Genomic DNA, 23,791 nt, shown 5'->3' with positions numbered 1-23,791 from the left:
AGCAATCAAGCAAACATGATGAAGAGAAACACTCTCTCCCATTTGCTAACACAAAGGCCACACACCTTTAATGCGGTAAGTTCCTAAATCCACTGTCCGCAAAGAGCTGCCTGCCAAGTCCATCCAGGCCTGGGTATAGAATAAAGGCACAAATACAGGTCTTATGTAAAAGAATCCTTGAGGTTCTTGGCAGGAGTATAGATTTGGCAGGAGATAAAGGGAAGATGCGGATATGAAGGCATGCAGGAAAGAGAAGCAACAAATGCACTTTTCTTTCCTCCCCTTCTTCTATCACTCCCTCCTCCCCAGGCACCTCACGCCCAGCATATAATCAAGAGCAAGTTCCCCCTTCCAAGGTTTCCTTTTCTATCAGTGGTACCAGGATTCTGCCAGGCTGCAGGGGTCATCGTCTTAGGAACTCTCTCCTATGCATTTACACACCCCTCATCCAATGAACTCTGGGTCACTTGAGTTCCTCCTTGCGAGTCCCACATCCCTCCTCAACCCTGTCCCTCTCCAGTCCTGTCTCTCTCCACTCAAATCATTTTAGCCAGCTTTCACTGAATATCTGCTATCAGGGCCCATGCTAGCTGCTGAGAATAAGGCAATTAGCAAAACAGACATATCCTTGCCCTACCATCTGATTAATCTTCTTCTTGCCTTCCTTCAATAGCCCACATACTATACTAGCATTCAAGGCATTCTATAAATGAATCCCAAACCTGCCTTCTCAACCATTTTTTCCCCTATCCCAACCAAGCTGGAAACGCTAACCAGAGCCTGAATATACACAGCCCTTTCCCATCTATATGGCTTCCACTTGGAATCATCCCCTTTCCTTTCTTCCTAAGTGTCCCCCCTCCTCTGAGCTGCCACTGAAATGCCCCTGCAATTATCTTGGGAATAGCATCCTTAATCACTCCTGACTTCCTCTTCTGTCTAGGTCACAGTGCCATCCACACAAATGCCTTGTTTTGTTCACATTGGTCCAAATGCCATAAAAAGACTAGAATCTCCACGGAGGCGAGCCTATCACCTCTTCTAACTCCCTAGACCTCAAAGTGTGCCCTACAGGTAGTGTGAGATCAATTAGCATTTGCTTAAAGAACAATTCAAAGCCAACTCCGCCTTTGCCTTCCATCTGAGGTCTCCAGCACTACCTTCTCTTAACCAAGTAACTCTCAATGTAGGAAGACTAAAACAACCTCAGGAGGATTAAGCTCTTGTTCACGTTTAAGTCTTTAGGTTATGATCTTCTTGACCTTTGTAGGTCCTGTTCTAGGTATTTCAATTTGAGAAGCTAAATATTTCCATTTTAGATAGTTAATTTTGGGGGTGAGCTTCAAACAAACAAATGTAGCAAAAGCATGCCCCCAAACTGGAAAATCAAATACAGGCCCACCTCGTTTTATTGCCATTTCACTTTATTGTGCTTCGCAGATACTGCATATTTTACGAGTTGAAAGTTTGTGGCAATCCAACACCAAGAAAATCTACTGGCACCATTTTTCCAACAGCATTTGCTTGTTTTACGTCTCTGTGTCACATTTTGGTAATTCTCCCAATATTTCACACTTTTTCATTATTATTCTATTTCTTATGGTGATCTATGATCAGTGATTACGACTCACTGAAAGCTCAGATGATGGCTAGCATTTTTTAGCAAGAGTGTTTTCTAATGTATGTGTATTGTTTTTTTAAGACATAATGCTACTGCACACTTTAATAGACTACAGTACAGTGTAAACGTAATTTTTATATGACCTGGGAAACCAAAAAATTCATCTGACTTGGTTTATTACAATATTTGCTTTATTGTGATGGTCTGGAACTAAACCTGCCAATACCTCCAAGATATTCCTGAATCAAGGAAAAATGTGGGATGTATAAATCTAAGCTGGGACGCTGGCATGCCATCTCACAACCCAAATGCAACAAAGATCTTACCAGAATTTTTTCTATATGCATCCAAAATTGATGCAAAATATCCTGAATTCTTGCTTAGATTATAAGAAAATCGTATCAGTTTTGCTGAGATCTGGTTAAAATAGGTCCAAATTTTGAGCCATCTTCTTCTGCCAACCATATCAAGCATTTGGAAACGAGTAGCCATATTAAAAAGCCAGGTTTTTGTACATAAATGTACTATGCCTGACCCAGCCTCTCCTAAATCTGCCACCTCATAAATGTAAGGGAAGACTCACAAGGAAGTAGAGCTGCCAAACTGTCACCTCTACATTCCTGGAACCTACATAAAGGTGAAAGCTTAAGAAGGGCATTCTGGAATTTTGCAGAACACAATTTCTCCATTAAGAAGGCCAAATAAGCATTCTGTCCTCCCCAAGTTAGCCAAAAAATATTCAAGCAAGTAACTGTGGAATTGCCACCATGTTTTTTATTGGCCACTTTAGGTTAACTGTAATATTTTTTGAGGTTAACCAACATAGATGTACTTAGAGGTAATAAGCCACACTCCAAAACAATTCTATGTCCCAAAAAATCAAAAGCCTTTAAAATAGTCACCCACATTCACAGTACAGCTCAATGGAATAGGGGCGGGGGGAGTAAGTCCAAGTAAAACTTAGGTTCATGGATCAGTGCCCACGCATTCAAAAATAAAATAAACCCATGTTCTAGACCCACAGGCTACTGAGAAAATTCAGGGTTCCATTTTGTTTATTACAGCGTGACCAGGACTAGACAAAGACAAGCACAATGCACTTTGATCTCAGCAAGAGACCAAGTGAAAAGACAGAAGGACTATTTTACAGCAAGATCTGCCTTGATCCCTCAACTGGGGCAGATCAGGCCAAGGTGTCATGTTCAGATCTCAAGTGGTCCGGTCTATCATATACATCTTGGTACTAATGAGTGTCGAAGAGAATGGCTGAAATGACTATGTTCAGCATGGACAAACGAAGGCTGATGAAGGACCAACTGTTCCCTACAAGAGGACTAAGACTAATTCTGGGACCCTCAATGGGTAGCCAGGACAAACAGGCCTCACTTAAGGCCAAGAAACTTCCACTAGTCCAACAGTTTCAATGGAAATAATCTCCCTTCAGAAACAAAGGAAGGAAGGAAGGAAGGAAGGATGGATTGCTTGATTACAGGAGACCATGTAACATCCCCATTCAGAACTTGAAATAACCCACTACCACCAACCCTACTCTGCTTATCATCACAAGAAAACCTAAAAAGACAAGCACAGTCGACTTGACATGTTCTCTCAAACTGACTGAATTAACTAGAGAAGCCAGGTAAGGTTGATTCTTGGCCTCTACGCATTCCACGCCAGTAGCACCTCTAAGGTGTGACAACCAGAAATACCTGCAGACCCTGCCAAGACTGTCCTTGGGAGAAAGGACTTGCCCAGCTTGAGACCACTGCTCTAGAGGTAGTTCTCAAACTCTTTCATGTGGGTCCCCATTTCCTCACTGGATCAGTGAGTGCTTACGGACTCTCTGCCCACAGAAAAAGGCATACAATTTTGCTAAGAAGTTCAAGGATCATGTGGATCCTTTAAAACACAGCCAAGCACCCCCATCCCATTCTTACTCCTAAGCAGGCAGTTTTTTAGTTCTCTGGACACTCCGATGTAGTTATAAAAGGTACTGGGTCTGTTCTAGAGATTTCCTAGTCAGAAGTACAAAAATATCCATAGGCTGTGGTCATCACACCAGGAGCCAGCAACGAAAATCTGCAATGAAGATGAACCAATTGGTTCACTAACCCAGTGCACTAGTACAGAAGAAAAATTGTATTATTTTTTCCTCAACCTGAGTAACTAAACCAATTCATGGTCTTGTGCATGGCCCTGTAGCCTTGGCTGAAAAACTACCCCCAATCCGTATTTCTACTCAACAGTTACACTAGTAAAAAGTCCTGAAACAAACAAAAACGAAAACAAAAAGAAATTGTTTTGTATATTAGAAACTCAATCTGGAGACCACAGGTATTACTACTTGTTAAAAAAAAAAGGGGGGGGGGTTCCTTCCACCGCATATGGTTGAAGAAGTGTAGAGCCAGAACTGGACAGCCCATGGAAGGGAAGCAGAGCGAGCCAGACCGCCCGTAGAGGGGATGGAGGCTGGCAGAAAATGTGGCTTCGGTTATGCTCCCCGCAACACCACACTTTTCGACAAGGACTAGGGGGCAAAGAACCTGCTGATCTGAGAATTCAAAAGGCACTTTTCTGATAATACATACCCAAAAGGAGACCCACTTATTATTCGTAACGCTTAAGCTCCCTGTGTACAGAAAACACAGCAGCAGACTAGTACACCTAGGTACACTTTAAAAATAAAAACAAAACAAAAAAAGCTTACCATATTAAAATGGTCATTTAGGAGGCAGGTATTGCCCCTGGTTCAAGAACATGGACTCCAAAGCCAGACTGCCCGGGGTTGAATCCCCACTCTGCAACTTACTAACTATAAAACCCTGGCAAATTTCTTAGCTGCTCTTGATGTTAGTTTCCTCATACACAATGAGGACCACCAGATCCCTTCCTCAAGGGTTACCCATTAAACAAATGAATACACCTGAAGCACTTACTGCATCACCTGGTACACAGGAGGTGCTTAATAAATATTAACTTATTATCATCAAAACTTGCCAGACACACATATGGAAAATCTGTAACTCCATCTAGTCACTGATGAGCTCTTAGCCTAGAGAAGGACTTGTAAGATGTGGCCATAGCTATGGAAGAAGCAACAGAGCACATGGTTCTAGGTTGTAAAACACTGGCAACATTAGGATTTTTTTAGCTGTCTCCAACAGCCTAATACTGCTCACAGTCAGGTTCTTCTATATATATACATAATTTCCTCTTACATAAAATTGATTCTAAACCTTAACTTAAACGGCATGTCTCTAGTGTCAAGCAATGAAATTAAAAATCTACCTTTTGCTAATGCTGATGATTTTTAAATCATTTGATGTTACAGCTAAAAGATAGCTTAGAAATAAATCATCGTCTGGAAATGAATTCAATCCTAAATTTTAAAATAGCCCATCGCCAGCTCAAGGACCTATGGCAGAATTGCAAAGAGAACACCTAATCTCTTATTGCCTATTTAGGCCTTTTTTGCTCATCACAAAGCCGAGAGAGAGTCCTCTCTAAGAGCTTGGAAATAAAACTTATACATAGGTGGTTGACACTCAAATATAAGAAAGGCAATGAAATGGAAAAATGATACCCTTCCTTTAGCTATTCCAGCATTCATTTCTTCTACTATGTTCCAGAAACTGTTTTAGGTGCTAGGGATGCAGAAGTAACAAAACACATTCTTACTTTTCGGAGCTTATGCCTTAGTAAAAGGAAACTGATCTCTACTATGTCCTTGATTCATCAACTCAAAACGGCCAAGATTAAACATTGTCCCCTTCTTTTACTTGCTTATGATTAACTTAACCATAAACCAAGCTGAGAAGTGCAAACTCTCCCCCAAATAAAGGATCCCTGATAGGACAATGCAAGAAACTCAAGAACACAAGATCTCAAGCTCATGGGGCGCCTGGGTGGCTCAGTTGTTAAGCATGGTTCTGGGATCAAGCCCTGCATGGGCTCCCTGTTCCGTGGGAGGCCTGCTTCTCCCTCTCCCACTCCCCCTGCTTGTGTTCCCTCTCTCACTGTGTCTCTCTCTGTCAAATAAATAAATAAAATCTTAAAAAAAAAAAAGATCTCAAGCTCGTAGGCCAGTTTACAGACATGCTTTACACCCTGAGTGTCCTGAGGTAAACCTCAGCTAAAGAAATTGACGTCTACAGATTCTGGAGGGGTAACTAATCCCAGGAGCTAATTACATAACAGGTAACAAACTACTATATACCCCCTAATACACTAGTAGAAAATTATTGGATCCCAATATAAATTACACATTTCACAAGTTGTATGATTAAGTTTTTTGATATATATGCCAAAGTAAAGGCATCAAAACAGATCACTTTAAAGGAACACTGGTATTATATTACATATTTTTATATTACCTGTAACAGTAACATTATATAAATCAGTGAATTCTGAACCATCCACTAATTAACTGTGGGACTTAATCATTTAACATCTACATCTCATTTTATTCATCCACAAGATAGGAAAAATGCTTTAGCAACATTATTGTGACTTAAATAATGGATGAGAAAGCACCCTGTAAAATATAAAGTACTATATAAACTTAAATACCCATTTCGACTCCTAGCTTCATTAGGTTAATTTTAGACTGAAAGCAAGCAAGCAAGCAACCTCTGAGAAGAGCTGTTTAAAGAGACTTTCTAAGACTAAAAGGAAACGATATTAACTCTCAATTTCTAATCAGTGGGTCACAGAAAATAACAAACCAAAACCAAAGAGTCACTTTAGACCAAAAGAGCTAACAGGGATCTAGATGTCCATTTATACTCTAGTTGAAGCTGAGGCAAGTACAGTCCTGAGAAGTTAGGGTACTCAGCAGCATCACACAGCTGGCCACTGGCAACGCCAGGACTACAGTCTGAATCCCTGGACTCAGTCATTTATTTGGGGGGAGATAGTAGGGTCTATGTTGGTAGTAGAGTATCCCAAACATAGCTTTTGGAATATGGCAGAAATATCTAACATACCAGTGATCTAAAAACAAGAGTCAAACCCAGGACCTATTTCACGAAGTTATTTAATTTCTGTATCTCAGCCTCCTCCTCACAGAGAAAATGGAAATAATAATATACTATAATCTCATAAGGTTACTGCGAGATTAAGTGAAATATCACCCCAATGATAAGCTCTCTAAAATCATGTACTGTTATGATTATTACTCTTTTGATAACACCATACCATCTCCACTAATAAAAACCTAAGATCTCTTCCAAATTCCTTGTCCCCTGAAAAGCACTACACACTTGCATTTTTCCTGATCTGGAGGGTAGTTAGCTAAGCACGCGACAGTGTGTTAAGATCAGGCTCTCCCCACACTCATTTAAACTACATGTGCACAGACTTATTAATTGTAAAAGAATTCTTCAGATAAACACGGACTAATAATATAGTGATGTTCAAACTGAATTTGAAATTCAGTTAGGATGCATTCATGTTTTCATCTTTAAAAAGGCCGATTCCAAGCGCTTAAATACATACATTCTACTTCATCCTAACCCGCTCCCGAAAGGCACCCCAAGCTCAGTCTTCTACTTCCCTTTCCAGCTGTCATTTTTTCCACTATCTTAACAAGTAGGCACCACAGGCCTAACTAGGCTTGGGAACTCCATTTTTGTTATCCCACAACCTAAATATTAGCCCTTAAAAATATGAAGGCACACATATTCTTGGCTAGCTCGATCTGACCGTGAGCATTCCCTCCTCCCCAAGTACTTCATGGGCACCTTCTGTGTGACAGGCACAGTTCTCAGCACCAGGGAGCCCACAGAGAATAGACACCCCTGTTCCCATGAAGCTTACATTCTAGTGGGACAGGGCTGACTGGCAAGAAACAAGGTTGTGTCTAGTATAGTTTGCATAGCATACTCTAGGAATGCAGGAAAAGCCAGTCTTATTAAGCACTTTGCTAAAAGTGGATCTAGGCTTCAGACTTTCGTTTGTGGATCCTAAGCCTCCCTTTGGGCAGGGCCCAAGCACTGGAAGGGTAGAGAGGAAAAGAGGAAGGCTCTGTACTCACACACAAACACCCAGATCAGATCTCTAGCTCAAGAGGACACTATAACACCCCCTGGACTGCCAACAGCATCCCCATGCTCCTCACGTTGCATACAGCCAAGAACATCACAGGAACAAGCACACTATCTGCTGTTTGGAAACAGCATAGCCAGCGAACGGAGCCCTGGAAGGGAAGTCAAGAAGCCTACTTCCTTTTCTGCCAGTGATTCTCGCTCTGCGACCTCGGGCATGCTCACCGACCTGCGTGAACCCTAGGCTCTCCACCCGCGTGCTGATCCGCCTGTACTGTGACACTGGGCTAGTCTCTTAAGCCCTTAAGCCTCAGTGTCATCTGTTCAAGGAGGCCAGTGGAATGACACTGCTTGGCAAACTGTCGAGTACTCCACTGACAGAAGCTATTTAAATAAATACATGGATCCAAAGCTTGCTACTTGCTTTACACGAACAGCAGGAAGATTAAGGAGAACATATAAAATGCCTTAAGCTCTGCAAAGAGAGGGTGTTACAGGGTACTCGTGCTCATAATTTCTACAATTACCATTCTTTCCAGTTTTATTTCCTGGTATTTTCAAATTCCTTAACCAAAATAATCCACAAACCCAGAGGAGCAGAAAACATAGAAAGTAGCAGTATCCTAATCAGAATAACAGTAAGTGGAATAAGCTTGCTAAGAAATCAGGAAGCGGATACCCCTCTTCGTTTCCCCTACGTCTCGCTGGCTTCGCTGCTGCAAGCGCCAGGCCACCGCCAGGATCCGAGGCAGACTCCGCCAGCCAGCCTAGGGACAGCGCCCCCGTCCTGCCCCCGTCCTGTGCCAGGAGAGCAGCCACCCTTTCTTCCCATGAGATGCAGAAGCGCCCTTCACAACACAAATCCTTAAGCACCTGTGGGCAAAATGCTCAAAAATAATGACAAAGTGGCACAACTAACCAGAAGACCAAGTATGTAAGGGGCGTCCAGGAATATTTCTCTTCTGCTTCTCTGACAATCCAGCTAAGAAAAGCCACACCTTGCCCTTCATCCACACGCTGGCTGGAGCACAGGTTACACAATGAAGCTCTGAGGAAAGTTCTGGCCCAGTGGTAGAGAAATAGCAAGAGCTTGGCATAAACACTGGGTCAATTCCAATGAAAATAGAGAGGGTATATAGATCTGCGTCGATGAATGCTGGCTAAATCCCTCTTTACAGATATACAGCAACTACCACAGAGAGCTGTTACTAAGGCAAAGTCAAAACAACCCTGACTTTTGCTTTTAACTAAAACTTCTGAAGCCCTTCCCGCTCAAAGTAGAGCAATATTAATTTCATGAATTCTGTTTGCAGTACACTTAGCGCGGAATGAGTCAAATCCTGAGCCTCACAAACTGGCATTACCAGTGCAAACACTCAGCTGCCCCCCCGCTCCAAATATGCTGTCTCCTGCTTTTTTCTCCAATAGCTCAGCTTGCAAAAGTGATAACTGAGCCACAAGACCACTGGATGTGGCACCCTTGCTGGAGTGCTAGGGTTTTCTAAGGGGAGGTGTGAAAGGGGATCAAGGGAAAGTACCTTCTAAAAAAATCACATCCCCTTCACTTGCTCCATCACCATCAAATATATTACTGCTGTCCTGAAGTGATAAACCAGACTATCCAGTCACATCAAAGGCAGTACAAATGTCATTAAACACACACACACACACACAAAAATAACTCAAGTGCACATTTTAAACATTTCATTCCCAATGGACTTTACCTATTCTATAATACAAAAAGAAAAAAAATACAATTCTAGGCGAGGAAAGAGGAAATGAAGACTGTGAGAACAATGGCCGTTGCCAGCACCATCTCGACTCCACTAAGGCTGCAACAGCGCCTAAAGACGCAAGAGTCCAACCCAGCTTAAAGGTATTACTACTTAAGATACAAAGAACTTTGCCCAGAAAAAAAAATAAATAAAAAACAATATCCAGTAGGGATTATGGGGCAGTGAGAGGAAATATCCCTTTGTTTGAAAGCTGCAAAGAAAATCTTTCACCAGTAAAAGCAAAATATTTGCCTTCATTTAAAAGTTTGAGTTGTGTGTGATTTCCTGCATCGAAGAACCTCTTTCTGAACTACAAAGAGGCCACAAAACATCACATTTTCCCCTCCCTGTTTTCCCCTTCAAAAACCCACAAGATGGTGATTAACAAACAGCCCCTTGTCTTCAGGCATAGTTTTAGAAGCCACAAGGAAAAGATAAAAGTTAAATGGAAGAGCAAGTTTGTAAACAAATGAGAAATAGGTTGCCCAGGGAGGAAGCAAACAGTCTTGATAAGCAGGCAGCTCTCCTCGCCCATCTGTGGGAGACTCGGCACAAAAGGGACCCTCACCCTGTCACCCACTGAAAGCAGTCTGAAGGACACTCCGGGGATCTGGGTATGAGCCCGAAGTTCAGTGACTTAAGGACAAACCCCAGGCCTATCCCAGCCTCCCAAGGGCGCTCCCCATTCCTGGAACGAACTGGGGCCTGAAATCTCCAACCCAGGACAGACCTATCACCCAAGAGACATCCTCTCAGGTAAATTCATCTGAAGTCCTGAATCCACTACCTAATAACTATATCACCTTGTGCAGATCTGATCCTGTTTAATCACCCTTTGATTGGACATAATCCCTTTCTTAGGATCATTGTGAGAATTAAAGAATTTTGGCAGTGTGCCCAGATAAGTGGTAAGCACATGCCGGATATATAATAACATTCACTTCCACTGAAAGGAATTTCCAATTCCACTCAACAATCACTGCTTTAGGTGAACAATCTTCAGATACTCTATGAGACCTCAAAGAGAGAAAATTCAGAGCTCGACATGTGAGAAGAGAAAAAGGGGAAACCCACGCCATCCAGAAAACACTCCTAATTATGCACATACCCGACAGGTTAAATTTCCTCCTCACAGATCTGCTTTTCTTGAAAGCCCTGTGACAAGGAAAAAGACAGCTCACTGGGTCCTGCCCAACTTGGTATCAACTGTCCTAATGCTAGATCCTCTCAGAGTTTGGGGGAAAATATAACTTAAAATCTACACGTATCTAGATTTACTAAATAGGACTGAAGCTTGGTCCCTACCCCAAAATGTCCAGATCAGACAGGCCAGGGGTAAAAAACCACCACCAATAACCTCTGTTTGGTTAATATTAATTGTAAAATATTACTGAAGGCTAAGTAATCCTAAATTAGAAGAGGTGGCTTTAAGCCTCAATGAAACACACACACAAAAGCCCCCAAAGCCCCTCCCCCACCCAAGCACATGCTCTTCTGATTGTATCTGGAGGGTTTTGCACAATCATCAAAATTTCACTCGTAATCTCTTTGAGATTTTCCAGGGCAGTAGTGTCCACCCCTGTTCCCCACCCTCTAGACTATTCCCTAATGTTTATACAGCGAAAGAAAATTCTGTCAGTAAAACTTTCACTGGTTTATTCCTTTCAGCTAGAACATCCCACCTTTGGTAATCGTTCGCTTTCATTGCCATACAAGAGTTCAATCATCCATTGCTGAAAAAAATAGTCACCGTGTAAGGATACAACAGACATTCTCAAACACCTACTCTCTGCACCTAATCCTCCAAATCCAAGCGCCTATAGTCTAAGACAGGAGATGTGCAAGAAATTAGTAATACTTTTTAAAAAAATAAGTTTTCTTAGGGGAAATCTGGTCGAAACGAAACTTTAAACAAACGGACTTCCATTGCAAGCACTGTCCCCAAATAAATTTACTGCACCCTTGAATCAAGTCCACTCAAGGATGGAATGTCATGCCAGTCACGTATTACTTCGACCTCAATAAATCTCTTTCTACTCTTCAAATCCTAGGCTACTTTCTAAAATAGTTCGCTAAAAAGCACCAACCTAATTAACAACAGCTTCCTCTGCAACAGTGGTCTTGATTTCACTTATTTACACATTAACTGCAGCCTCCTTTTGGCCAATCCAGTCTATTCTCTGTACCATGCCGAGCCTTTTATCTGCCCTGGACAGCATTTTCTCCAGCAGATGAAGTAGATGCCGATTGATTTGCTGTCGAGCATGGTAAATTAATAGCAACAAATTGCTGAGGGCCCGTCTCGCTGCTCCACCATGCTTCGGCAGTTTTGCTTTATTTGCTCCATGATGGGCAGCAGTCGGCCTCTTCAAGTCAATTTCTTCTTAACAACCTGCAATACTTTTCAATGGTGAAAATAGAGCTGTTCCTTGTAAGTCAGAAATCAATATCCTATTGCCCTTAGAAAATGCTAAACAAGCAGTATTGGCAATCCACTTGGTACTAGAGGGTATCAGATATAATGCAAATCCATACTGCTTCCCTCCTTGTAGTTATTACAGTTTGCTAAAAGGTTCCTAATGTCATTTATCATCATTTACCATCGACCAGAGAGGCTATGATTATGATATCCTATCAGTTGGCAAGGCCCTTTCATTTCTATTCAATTAATATTTTAGCAGCACTCAAATGGTTGTGGCCCAAGTCTCATAATAAAATTTACATGGCTTGGAGTGAAACAGGAGTTTTCCTGCTCTGATTAAAAAATAATAACAATCATATATCTATACACACGGATGTACACATATATGTACATACACATATATATATACACACACACAGACATGTGTATATAAATGTGTAGTATTCACTTCTTTTAGGTTCTAAGTGTTGTAGGTTTCCAAAAGTTTCTAATTCTAAAATTCAAATACTAAGCTAAATTTTTTTAGAAGCAAAAAAAGACCTTCAGACTACAGAATACTGACTACGAAAAAGTCGCGAGACGTTCTCAAAATGTGGTATATTCATCTCCATTTAGAGTTCCTATAGGTGGAACTCACAGACCTACTGTTCCTAATCTACATCCAATATTCACTTTTTAAAGTGGAAACTGCTGCTGTCAGATTAAATCAAGGAGATCTTCTTTAATTACAGCATTACAGGTGAAGGATGGGAATGAGCAGCGTTTAGCAATGCTATCAACTGCATGCATCACCCTGTTCTGCCCACGGTCACTGACCCTTTTAGAAGTCACACTGTATTAATAAAAAGGAACAATCAGCAAAAAAAGTAACAACTAAACCATGGGCCAACTGTTCATCCAGAACAACAACAGCAAAAAAAAAAAAAAATTCAAAAAACCCCACACTTAGGGAAATCCTTAGGGAATAAAGGCCAACATTCTTTCATTTAAGAAAATTCCAATATGAAGACATCACAATAAAACATGTGTCATTTCTAACCAGGTCCCATTTGTCATCTTCATGTTCATGCTGGAACTTAAGACAGTGGTAAAGCATTAATTTACATTATGGCCTAGAACAGTCCATTCTAACTTTTCTGGGTTTTTTTTCTAGCTTCCTCTGCTCAGCTCTATCGATCCTACTAAAGAGTACCAGAAATTAGATTCATATTTTATGCTCTAATTCCATGTCATGTCACTGAGTTCCCCTTTAAAAAAAAAAAAAATCAACTAATTCTACCAGACTAATGCTATTTACTCAGTTACCAAAATTTAAATTAATTATGTTCTCAAACATAATTGTTAAAAATTGGCAACATTATGCAGGCTTAATTAAGATTAAATCCAATTTACTAAATGTACTTTAATTGGTACTAATTACATTAGCTTTCATTTCAGAATGACAAATTCCCCATAGATTTCACTCTATAGTCCTCTATCAGAATCAACACAGAGTGACTGACGATGAACATCATACAGAAAGGGGAGGGGCCGTAATACCAGGCCCCCCCACCCTGTTTTGTCACTGCTCTGTGCTTTTATCCTTTTATCAATTTGCTAAGTCACAGAGTCATGACTCCATCACAGCCATCATTTTCTGTTCCAATGAAAAATTTCTCTAAAAATAAATACTCTGTGGCTGGCAGCAGCCAAGAAGAACAGGAGCATTAACCAAAAAATACACAGAGGTTTCGAATATCAGGGCCACCAATTACTAGGGTACTTCCAAGGACTCCGGGGACTCCTACTCTTGAACCCTTGAGAGACACAAATCTAATAAGTGAATAAGCCTAACCCGATCTTGAGAACTAGGCCCAATTATGCCGCAGGGCAACTTCCCTGCATTATTGCTGCTTTCCATTACGAGGGTATCCAGCGAGTGCATCTGGAAGAGAGGCCAAGAGGAACCAAGGCTGTCTGCCTAGGAAAACAAATAAAGACAGATATGCCTCTGTGCTTAAGGGGGGAAAGAAAGAAAATATAATAAGTAGGTGGTTTGCAGGGCTGTCTGTATTTCATAATGTGATAAACTGCCCTCAGGATTCTTGATATGATTGAATTTAAAAGCCAAGAAAAAAAAAGGGAAAATGTACTCCATTCTCAATTTTAAATGGATGGCATTTGAGGCCACCTGGACAAGAGGATGACAGAATTACAGAGGTACAAAATGTGTAAAATTAAGGGATCTCACACACCAGCCCCCCTCCCCAAAGAAATGCATACAATCAAATACAAGCTCTGTGCCTCTCAGAACTGCAAATTGTATAAAGAGATTTGGAAACTAAGTGTTATGGTAAATAAGATACAGGAGGAGAAATAAAAGAACATTAATCATCTGGCTCAATCTTTAAGAAGACATTAATTAATCTTGGATGGTGGGATGAGGACCAAAAGAAAAAAAAAAAAAACACACATGTACAAGATCCAGACCTAAAATGACATGTAATAGCACAATTAACAAACAATCTCTCATGTAATTTATTTCTGTAAGGTAGAGCTAAGGGGAGTCCACACATGAGTTTAATGGATTTTTGTTTAAGCAGGAGATATTTACATTACAAATCTAAACAGAAATGGCAAAGATGCCAAAATAAGAACTTAATTTTAATGTGCAGCAAACTATACTATGTTAATATTGACATAATTAAATAGCTTATGAAGTAAAAATAAGTATCTGAAATAAAAAAATCCTCAGCATAAGTGATGACTCATTTTTTTCCAACTTTCTGTTTTCAAATACTGTTTACCCGATGGCTTTTACTGTGCAACAGTCATCCTTGAAAGATCTACTATCTGTAAGTATGTGGGTAATTAAGTATATCCAGAAAGGAATCCATAAATAGTAAAAGCCTAATAATATGTGATCAATTTGTATGTTTTAAACTTAGAAAGTAATCATATCTACCATGAGTATATATAAGAAATGAAAAACATTAAGTTTTCCCTCATCTTTTCCCAACAGGTAAACACATACACAACTATTCTGAAATAGTTGATGAGACAGACCCGAAGCATTTTCACTTGGAGATCACTAAAAATAAAATATTATTGCCAAGCAATATTTTTTATATATACGCTATTTTTTATGTAGAAAATTTAAACCAAAATTTAAACCAAACCATTTTATTCAGTTTCCTGGGGGGAAAAAAAAAAAAAAAAGGCTGTTTGAGTCATACCTCTCAACACTTTCTGACTAATCATTATCTTTTTTGTTTTGTCTTTTTCTTTTCTGGCTGAGCTAGTTTACTAAATGTGAAGGCCCAGTGCCGAACCTTATCACGCCCTCCTATCAAGCTCGATTTACCCTGTACAAATTTTTGGAAGTACAGCTACAGTTCCTGGTTAAGACCCAACTAAGTAGCCTCGGGGGACTGGTACCAGGATTTTAGCTTACATCAATTTCTTTGTAGCTCCACAGATTTCATTGTGATCCTCCCAGCTCACCCTTTATCCATTCTTTCACACCAAGCCAAGGAAGATTCCACACAATTTACAGTTCCTCTTTTTAATATTTTCTAAGAAAAGCCCTCTCTTAGGACAAGTTTGCAATGCCCGAAATACATAAATTAACTCTTTCAAAAGAAAAACAAGACATTTTTTAAAATTTAGCATCCTGCTTTTCAAAGTGGACAAAATTTAATATGCATTCAGACATTTTAAACCATGTTTTTAAATGATTAAAATCAGGACAAAATGCAAAAAGGATGGGGAACCACACCTGAAAAGATAGTATTCTCTTTCAGTAGTCTTTTAAAATACAGGAAGTCACAAAAACATGCAGAATAAAACTACAAAACATACAATTTTCTTTCTAAAGTGTACAGTATTATTGTCATTTCAAATGGTTATAAAGAAATAACTTACCTGCTTGTGCATTTCTATATTCAACCCATAGGACATCTCATAATACTGTCAAAGAAGGGAAAGCAATTAATTTCGTGCCTTTCATCAGACTCCCTAGTTTGTTCCAAATGCCCCAAGTATGCTTAAAACAAACATAAAAGCCTCACCTAAAGCAAAATATCCACAATACCTATGCTAAGGAGGAACATTTAGCTTAATAAACTAGCAGCCACCCTAAGACACAGACTCTGAGTAACTCACAAAACTAAGAAAATCAAGTTCACACGTAGCATTCTTAACATCTCCAGCTGTCTTTATACATCACAAACAGATGAATCAAAAAGACCTGACGAAAATTTAGTGCCATATGGACTCTAATTCCTAGGCATAGCGGGCAAGTTAATGGCAAGTGTCTCATAGAAATGCTGGCGCTTTGAAAGAACTATTCAGAAAGGTGATGCTACTTCAGAGTTCCGTTTCTCATTTTTAGTGTACTGCTCATAAGGAAAAAGGCTTGATAGGAAATGAATGAGTTACTCTGGAGCCTTTATGAACAAGCATAAAAACATGCTTGGTAAGACTTCTGAAAAAGCAGATCTGATTTTTTTTTGGGGGGGGGGACGTGTAGTATAACTGTCATTAGAGAAATTCTGGCAGAACAGATCGGTTATACAGGACACGACAACGCTCCTCAAACCAATGTAACACCACAGAAATTGAAAACACACAAAACACATGCACATACAAACACACACTAGTAACATAAAAAGCGGGAAAATTTTGAAAAGGTGTCTGGTGTCTTTTGATATCCATCATTCTCTTAAAAAAAAAAAATGAAACCTTAAAATTCTTGCTGCATACAAAGAAATTGGTTAAGATTGTTTGGAACAAGAGCAATAAAACAACAAAGAAAACCACTAGCGCAAAAACATTTTGCTTGTGACTCTCTCTCAACAAAACATAAACGAGGTTCTTTTTTTTTTTTCCAATCTATAAAAACAAAGCACAGAGGATCATACCCCACGCAGCTGAACTTTTTGAAAATTCAAATCAAAGCTGGTTGTCAGAGGCAAGTTATAACATCCTGGAATTACAGGTTGCTAATGATCACATTCCCACAACCCCAACTGCACTGGCACGCTGTGACTGGGATCTATCCTGCAGCCTCCAGCAATCTGAACATATCCTTGCTTTTGGTATCCTAAACTAATAGGCACTTTGAATCTGTGACACAGTTTTCTTACCATGACATAATGCCGCTGCATCTCTGTCTTCTCACTGGCGAGTTTCTCACATTCCAGCTTCAGGCTGTTCAAGACATAATGAAATCTAAGTACAATGCAGACCTTGACTTACATTCTTCAAATGTAAATAGACATTCTAAATCATCACCTACAAAACCCCAAATCAACTATCTTAAATTGCACCTCATTATTGAAGAAGAGGTGGTGGGAGAGAAAGGGGTGACTGGAACCAGCCTGGACTTGCCCTTTCAATGAGGATCAAACCTGGGGTTTTTGTTTAAGAAAAAAAAAAAATCCTCTAGCCAATTTAATTCCGGAACCGCATCCAGAAATGAACATTTGCTAAATTCATTTAATGAAAGAAGAAAAAGAAAATAAACATCAATAACGTGTATATACCCAAGCACAAATTTAAATCCCCCAAAATGTCACAAGGGAGGTTTTTTTTTAATGTTCCACGAAGAGATTAACGAAAATATGAATCAAGCATGTCTTATGAATGATGTCTTATTTGTTCCCTCCAAAACAGAGACAAGTTGAATACCACCACCCAGGGGCAAAGTGTGGATCGGGTTCAGTGGCTCGTTTTGGTTCTTGCATTTAAGAAATAAGAATTACACGTCATTAGAAAGCCAGAGAAAGAAAAATATTTCAAAGGCACTCTAAGTCTAACGATCGCCTGTAAGAAGAAAACATTTTTCAGCATAAAAGTAATGAAATCGCTCACTTGCGACTTCCCAGGGCTCTCAGCTCATGGTATTTCAGGGGAACGGCAGAAAAAAGTGAGACGGAATCAAGCCCGGAGTAATAAAGAACCAAGGAAGTCAAAAGGCCCCAGAATCTTCCCAACCTTCCATTCTCCTGGCCCCAATAAATCAATATCGAAAGTTTGGCCTCAGCATTTTCCAAGTCTCCCCAGTTTCGATTGTTCTGCCTCCTTTTTATTTATTTACAGAAGAAGGAAAGAATGCTTAATTTCTTTACACCTGCCTAAGGAAAAGAGGCCTTGACTTGCCCTTTCTGCCCACAAGTAAAAATGATAATATCACCTTTGTGGCGGCCAAAAAAAAGGGGGGGGGGTTTGTGTGTGTATGTGGGGGGGAAGACAAGAGCTAAGCAAACAGGAGGATCAGCTAAAGTCAATATCGTTACCTGTGGTATTGAGCCTGTAAAAACTGAAACTCTTCCTTAATCCGATCACAGGACTCGGAAATTGTAAATTTAAAGGGTTGAGCAGGCTGATGCGGTGCCTAAAGAACAACAATAAAATATTTAATTAGCCCACATCACAGGCGAGGCAGAGAGATGGAGAAAACATACCACGCGGCGTTAGCGGGGGGCGGGGGGGGTCACCGCGCAGGCAGGCAAGCAAAGAGCGATTAAAACTCTCATCTAGCCCCCCCCGCGCCTCGCCGCACAGCCCGGCAGGGGCTGGTTTCGGGGTGGCCCCCGGCCCCCGCGTCCTCTGGCCCGCCCCGGACCCTGCGGGTTCGAGACCCCGCTCCGCTCCCCCGCCAACCGCGGACGCCCGGGGGCCGGCGCGCCGCGCCCACTCCCTCCCCACCCGGAATCGAAACTGGCCCGTCGGGGGGACTCGCGCCATGGCGTCTGGCCGCGGTCAGGTCGGGGGAGGGGGCGGAAAACGCGGCCGCCACCCTCCGCGGCGGGCTGGCGGGCTCGCTCGCGCGTCCCCGGGGCCCGCGGCGCAAGGGGCCGGCGCCCCGCACTCCCGAGCCGCAGCCGGACCAGCAGCGCCGCCGCCGAGGGCGCCCTCCCCGCCCCGGCGCGGAGTCGCGCCTCCTCCATCGCTCGCCGCCCCCCCCCCGCTCGAGGAGTCGCGGCGCGGGGACGGCGAACGGCTCGGCGCGGCTTCCAGGGGCTTCAAAGACAACAATAAGAAAATGGCTACAACTCAATTGCCTCTCCGTACCCCCTCCGAGAGTGCCACCGCGCCAGGGGGTGGGGGGTGACGGCAGGCAGCTCCCCGAGCGGGCCGCGGGGCGCGGGCCGCCCTCCCCGCCCCTCCGGCCCCAGACACAACTCGGCGCGCAGGGGGCGACGCGGGGAATCCCCCCGCGCTCGGCGAGCTCGCGCCCCGCCGCCCGCACTCACCGGGTGTCTGGTCTGCGGGTACATCTTGCTCAGGTCGCGAATCATCCAAACCGATTTAGTTGGCTGCGCTGGGCAGAGGCGCGCGGCTCATTGGCTTTAATGGCCCCGAGGAGGTGGAGGAGGCGGCGGCGGAGGCGGCCGGCCGGGTCCGAGGGGCGGCTCGGGCGGTCCCGGCCCCCGCCGGGTCTCGCGTGACGCGGGCGGCAGGAACGCGCGGCGGCGGCGGCGGCTGGGTGCGGGCGGCCGGGCCGCTCGGCATTCCTCGCGGGCGTCACTGGCCCGCCGCGGGCATTGTCCGGCGCGCGTCTCCCGCGGCAACGCTCCGACGTTCGCTCCGCCGAGGCGCGCCCGCCGAGCCCAGCGCCGCGGCCGCGCCGCTCCCCCGGGTCGGGAAAGTGCGAGCTCCGCGCACCAGCGCCCGCCGGCAGCGCCGCCCGCCCGCTCGCTCGTCCCACTCCAAACTTTTTTTTATTTGTCTTTTAATTGGTTGTTATTCCTCCGAATGAATGATCTCTCTCTTCTTTCCTAAAAGCAAACACAAACTCCTTTGGTTCGGAAGAGGTCTCGGCGGTGCTTTTTGGTTTCTCTGGAGATTTTTTCACTTCACAGCAACGATCTTTTAAAAGGCACCTTTTAGCTTCTTTTACCACATCTCATTTCCTTATTTTTCTTCCTTCCTGTTTTCTTGTCTTTTTTTTTTAACCCCAAATTGAAGGGGATTATAAAAATAAAAGAGAGTGAAACGCTTGCGGCTTTTTTTTTTAATTCTCTCTCCTTTCAAACTCTGCGAACACCACCTCAAAATAATATACAAGTGTGTGAGAGAGGGGGAAGAAAGCAGCCAACAGCCCAAACACCCGCTCAGAACAGCTCTAACAACACGCTCTGTGTAGGTGACTTCTTTGACCAAATTTAGCAGCAGCTAATCATTAACATTCTGATACATATTCACAAACGTCCATGGAGGGACCGCGGAGCATCCCGGGAGATGTAGTCCACCCCCAGCGACCGCGGTCGAGGATTCGGCCAGATTGACTACAATCACCGGCCCGCCACGCGACCGCTCTGGGGCCCTCTTCAAGCGCCCCGCCCACCCTCGGCGCGGTAGGCGTCTCCAGCAACCAATCAGAGATAGCTGAACATTAATCGCCGTTCTGAGTTACTGCCCATCATTTCACTGCTGACAAATGGCGAGCCAGAAGGGAGGAGCTGGCCGGGCTGGAGCCCACGTGGGGGCCGGGCGTCGTCCGCGGTTCGGACCAATGAACGGAACGGGATGGGGTTAGCGGAGGCGGAGCGGAGATGGCCCGCCCAAGGCGGAGCTTCGTCTTGGCTGACGTTCCTTAGCGCGAGCGTTCGAACCGGGGAAACATTTGTTCAGCTGTCAATCAAAGTAACGTGGGCCGGGGAGAAGCTGTGGCGGCGGCTGCTGCTGCTGCTGCCCTAGCTGCATCTTCAGAACTGGGTGTTGGTGGCGGTGGTGGCGGCAAAATAAAGCGGGTGGAGGGGGCGGTAAGACTCGAGGCTGGTCAGGAGATCTCCTTCCGAGTCTCGTCCTCCCACCCGCCCCCCTCCAACCCAAACACCCTCAGCCCCTTGCTCCTCGGCCGCGCCAGGAATGCGGACTAATTAGGGTCCAATGTCTCCTTAAAGAGACAAGCTCGGCCTTGTGTAACGCGCCGAAACCCCTGTTGAGACAAGAGAGGGAGGATCACGCCGATCCCACTTCGTTCGGTTCACATCAATTTTACGCGCCGCTGGAGCCGGCATAATTTTCCGTGTGAACGCGGACTCGGGCCCCTGTTCTTGTTTAGAGCAGGAGACTGAGCTGCGAGACGCTTACCGGGGCTGGGGGCCAGGGTTGCGGGTGGGGAGGGCGCCCCTCCGAGCCCCGAGGGGGCTGTGATTGCCGTTTAACCCCGAAGTGGGGCCGGTTTCCCCAAGCAACTGTGCGACGAAGTACCCCAAGTCGCTCCCCGCGGGGGCCGCGGGGGCGTAACCGTGGAGTCTCGGGGTGGGGCTGGAGGCCCGGGGGCAGGAGTCGCCCGATTCCCAAAGAAACTTTGTCGAGGAGGCCACCCGCACTCCGCAGACTGTCAGTCGGTCCCGCGCTAGGACAGTGTCAACGAGGTACCTGACGCAGGCACAGGGTAGAAAACGCCCCTGCGCCCCTGAGATGCTCCTTTCCCCGGGATCAGAAGCAAGAAGACTGTCCCTCTTTTTCCTGCTCTTTGGAGGAGCAAGTCTAGTTTGACGCGGTCGAAACGGGCCGGACCACGCGGGCCACGAGAGAGGGCGGGTCTGCCACCCCGGGGACAAGTTCCGGCAAAGTGGGGGTGGTGCGGGGGCAGAGGCGGGGGGGAGAGGCATTTTTAGGGAAGGGGTTAAGGAGGTGGGGACCGACTCCGTGGTGAGAAGGGACGGCCGGGGGTAGACAGCGCCTTCACCCTTAATCTTCATCCTGCTAGGGGTAGCTCCCTGGTTTAAGGGGAGGCGCTGCGGCTGGTAGCCCTTCCTAGTGAGCCTCTAGCCTTTGGGGGCGTGGAGGAATTCAGAGAAAGTCAAGTTGACGGTCGACTAATTTAAGGGTCTGTTTCGGACGTTCATTTCTCAGTGTTATTTGCCTACTCTAACTTGAGACATTGGCAGAGATGCTTCAGCATTAGTGGAAAACCAATCTTCTGAGTAATACCCCACGCCTCAGTGGACAAATCAATGACTTAATGTCCAACCTAACACGTTCTATGGGCTTCTCCCTCTGCTGGGCACTGTGGAGGCAGGTGCAAAGGAAGGCTACGATGGTCTTCACAATGTGAACTCCATCCCCAGATACTTTCAATAATTCAATTCAGCAAATACTTTCTGCATCCCCAAAATAAGAGGATGGAGAACTCTGGGCAGTTTTCTGAACCTCCTCTGTCCCATGTGCCCAGTCCAAAATGAGATGTGCTGTAAGAACACATACACACTGATTTTGAAGAGTCAATACAAAAAAAAAAAAAAAAAGGAACATGAAATAGCTCAATAATTTATCATGATTACATGTTGAAATTCTAATATTTTGAATATAATTGTTTAAACAAAATATGTTACTAAAATTAATTTTTGCCTGTTTGTTTCTAATTTTTTAAATCCAGATATTAGGAAGGTTTAAATTACTTGATGTAGCTCACATATTTCCATTGGACAGCACTGTTTTTGAAACATTCCTAAGAACCAAAAATTAGAAGACTTGAGTGATACAATTTCTACACCAGGACAGCGAATTTTCTAAGAACACCAGGAACAATCACGTTTTATTCTAGGGCTGGTTATTTGTTCCCAGTGGAGCTTTTCAATAGTTCATTAAATCACCCACGGTGCCTCTGTAGGAAGTTCCATGTTATTTCTTCTTGCCAGAATGTTAGCAAGTTCCATAAGAACCAGAACTTGGTTATGTTCATGGCCACACTCCAGATGCCTAGAATGATGTCTGGCACATAGTTGGTGCTCAGTAAATACTTGTTGATGGCATTAATGAGCAAACACCATGTTGTGTCAGTATAGAAAGCTTCTGTATCATTTGGGCCATATTTATTGAGATTCTATGCAGTTATTTCCCAGGGCAGGGAATGAGAATCCAAATAACAAAACCTGAAGAGCTATTCAAAGGGTCTGTGGACAAAGAGGAAACTGCTCTGTTAGAAAATATCAAATAACTAATGTCAGGGACCTCTCTGCTAAACTCTTTCAATAGTCTGTGTCAACAGAAGAGTGACAAGAAATCAGGATGTTTCTTTACTTTTTATTAAGTGCAGTTTTGAAATACTGCCCTTGAATGTGCTTCACACTTTGTTCGTTTGGCAGATCTACATGACAGTGATGTCTCAGAAAGATGCCAAATGAAGCAACTGGTGTCCCAGCGGAACACAGAAAGTGGGTGGGGCAAACAGCTGCTTTTGTCTCTTCTGCTCTCTGCTCGTGCTTTTCTCTCTCTCTTTTTAAGTTTATTTATTTATTTATTCATTTATTTGTTATAATCTCTACACCCAACGTGGGGCTCGAACTCACCACCTAGAGATCAAGAGTTGCATGCTCTTCCAACGGAGCTAGCCAGGCACCCCTGTGCTTCTCTTTTTGCACTTTTCACAAACTGTTGAGCCAATCTGTGAAGTCACCTAGGGGCTTGTCTTATCCCTACCGCACAGTGGGGAGCTCCAGAATTTTTATGTGGGCAGGGTTCAGCAGCACCATTCCTCTTGGAAGCTAGGCCTGGGGTTCCAATCTTAATGTGATGTATGCGAAGCAAGCACATTATTTTCTCTTACGTGTTATAAATTATGTATTCCTCCATCAAGTATTTATTGAAAAAAAATTCTTGACCTAGTATGTGCCAGGATAGGGGAATTTAACAATAAATTAGCTATTGTTTATTTATCATCTCTCAGCTTCAAACTCATCCTCTTTGCCTGCTCTGTGAAAATAGATCTGGGCCCTTTAAATAGTTTCCTTTGTCAACTGGCACCAAAGCTTTGTCCGTAGAGGGCGCTGGGGAGACATTACAAGAGGAAAGGTTTTTGCTTCCTGATTCTGGCGTGCTGGCCAGGCAGGTGGCAATTCGTTGCACCCAGCAGCCACTAGCTTCCTCCACGAACCCCCTTATGTAGTTTCGGAGCAGAGTGCCTTTGCTGAGACATTACCCGAACAACTTT

The 23,791-nt window shown here is 43.6% G+C and overlaps 1 protein-coding gene across 10 annotated transcripts in view; it reads right to left on the bottom strand.

Moving 5' to 3' along the window:
* The window catches only part of LOC118538037 (transducin-like enhancer protein 4), a 141,926-nt gene extending 121,916 nt beyond the window's left edge, over window positions 1-20,010 (bottom strand). For 6 of the 10 annotated variants that reach the window (XM_036095832.2, XM_036095833.2, XM_036095841.2 and 3 more), the window contains exons 1-4: window positions 19,101-20,010; window positions 18,141-18,238; window positions 16,989-17,052; window positions 15,766-15,810 (exon numbers count right to left, since the gene is read on the bottom strand). In XM_036095832.2, the coding sequence (XP_035951725.1) occupies window positions 15,766-15,810; window positions 16,989-17,052; window positions 18,141-18,238; window positions 19,101-19,145 (252 nt within the window). In that variant the 5' untranslated portion in view covers window positions 19,146-20,010. Of the gene's footprint in view, window positions 1-15,765; window positions 15,811-16,988; window positions 17,053-18,140; window positions 18,239-18,552; window positions 18,607-19,100 lie in introns of those variants that run through there. The other 4 variants (XM_036095834.1, XM_036095835.2, XM_036095843.2 and 1 more) reach the window with 1 other exon arrangement.
* Between the last annotated feature and the right edge of the window lie 3,781 nt (window positions 20,011-23,791).

This window comes from Halichoerus grypus, chromosome 14 (assembly GCF_964656455.1).
Source record: "Halichoerus grypus chromosome 14, mHalGry1.hap1.1, whole genome shotgun sequence".
Classification (NCBI taxonomy): domain Eukaryota; kingdom Metazoa; phylum Chordata; class Mammalia; order Carnivora; family Phocidae; genus Halichoerus; species Halichoerus grypus.
This window is presented reverse-complemented; position numbering and strand designations above follow the sequence as displayed.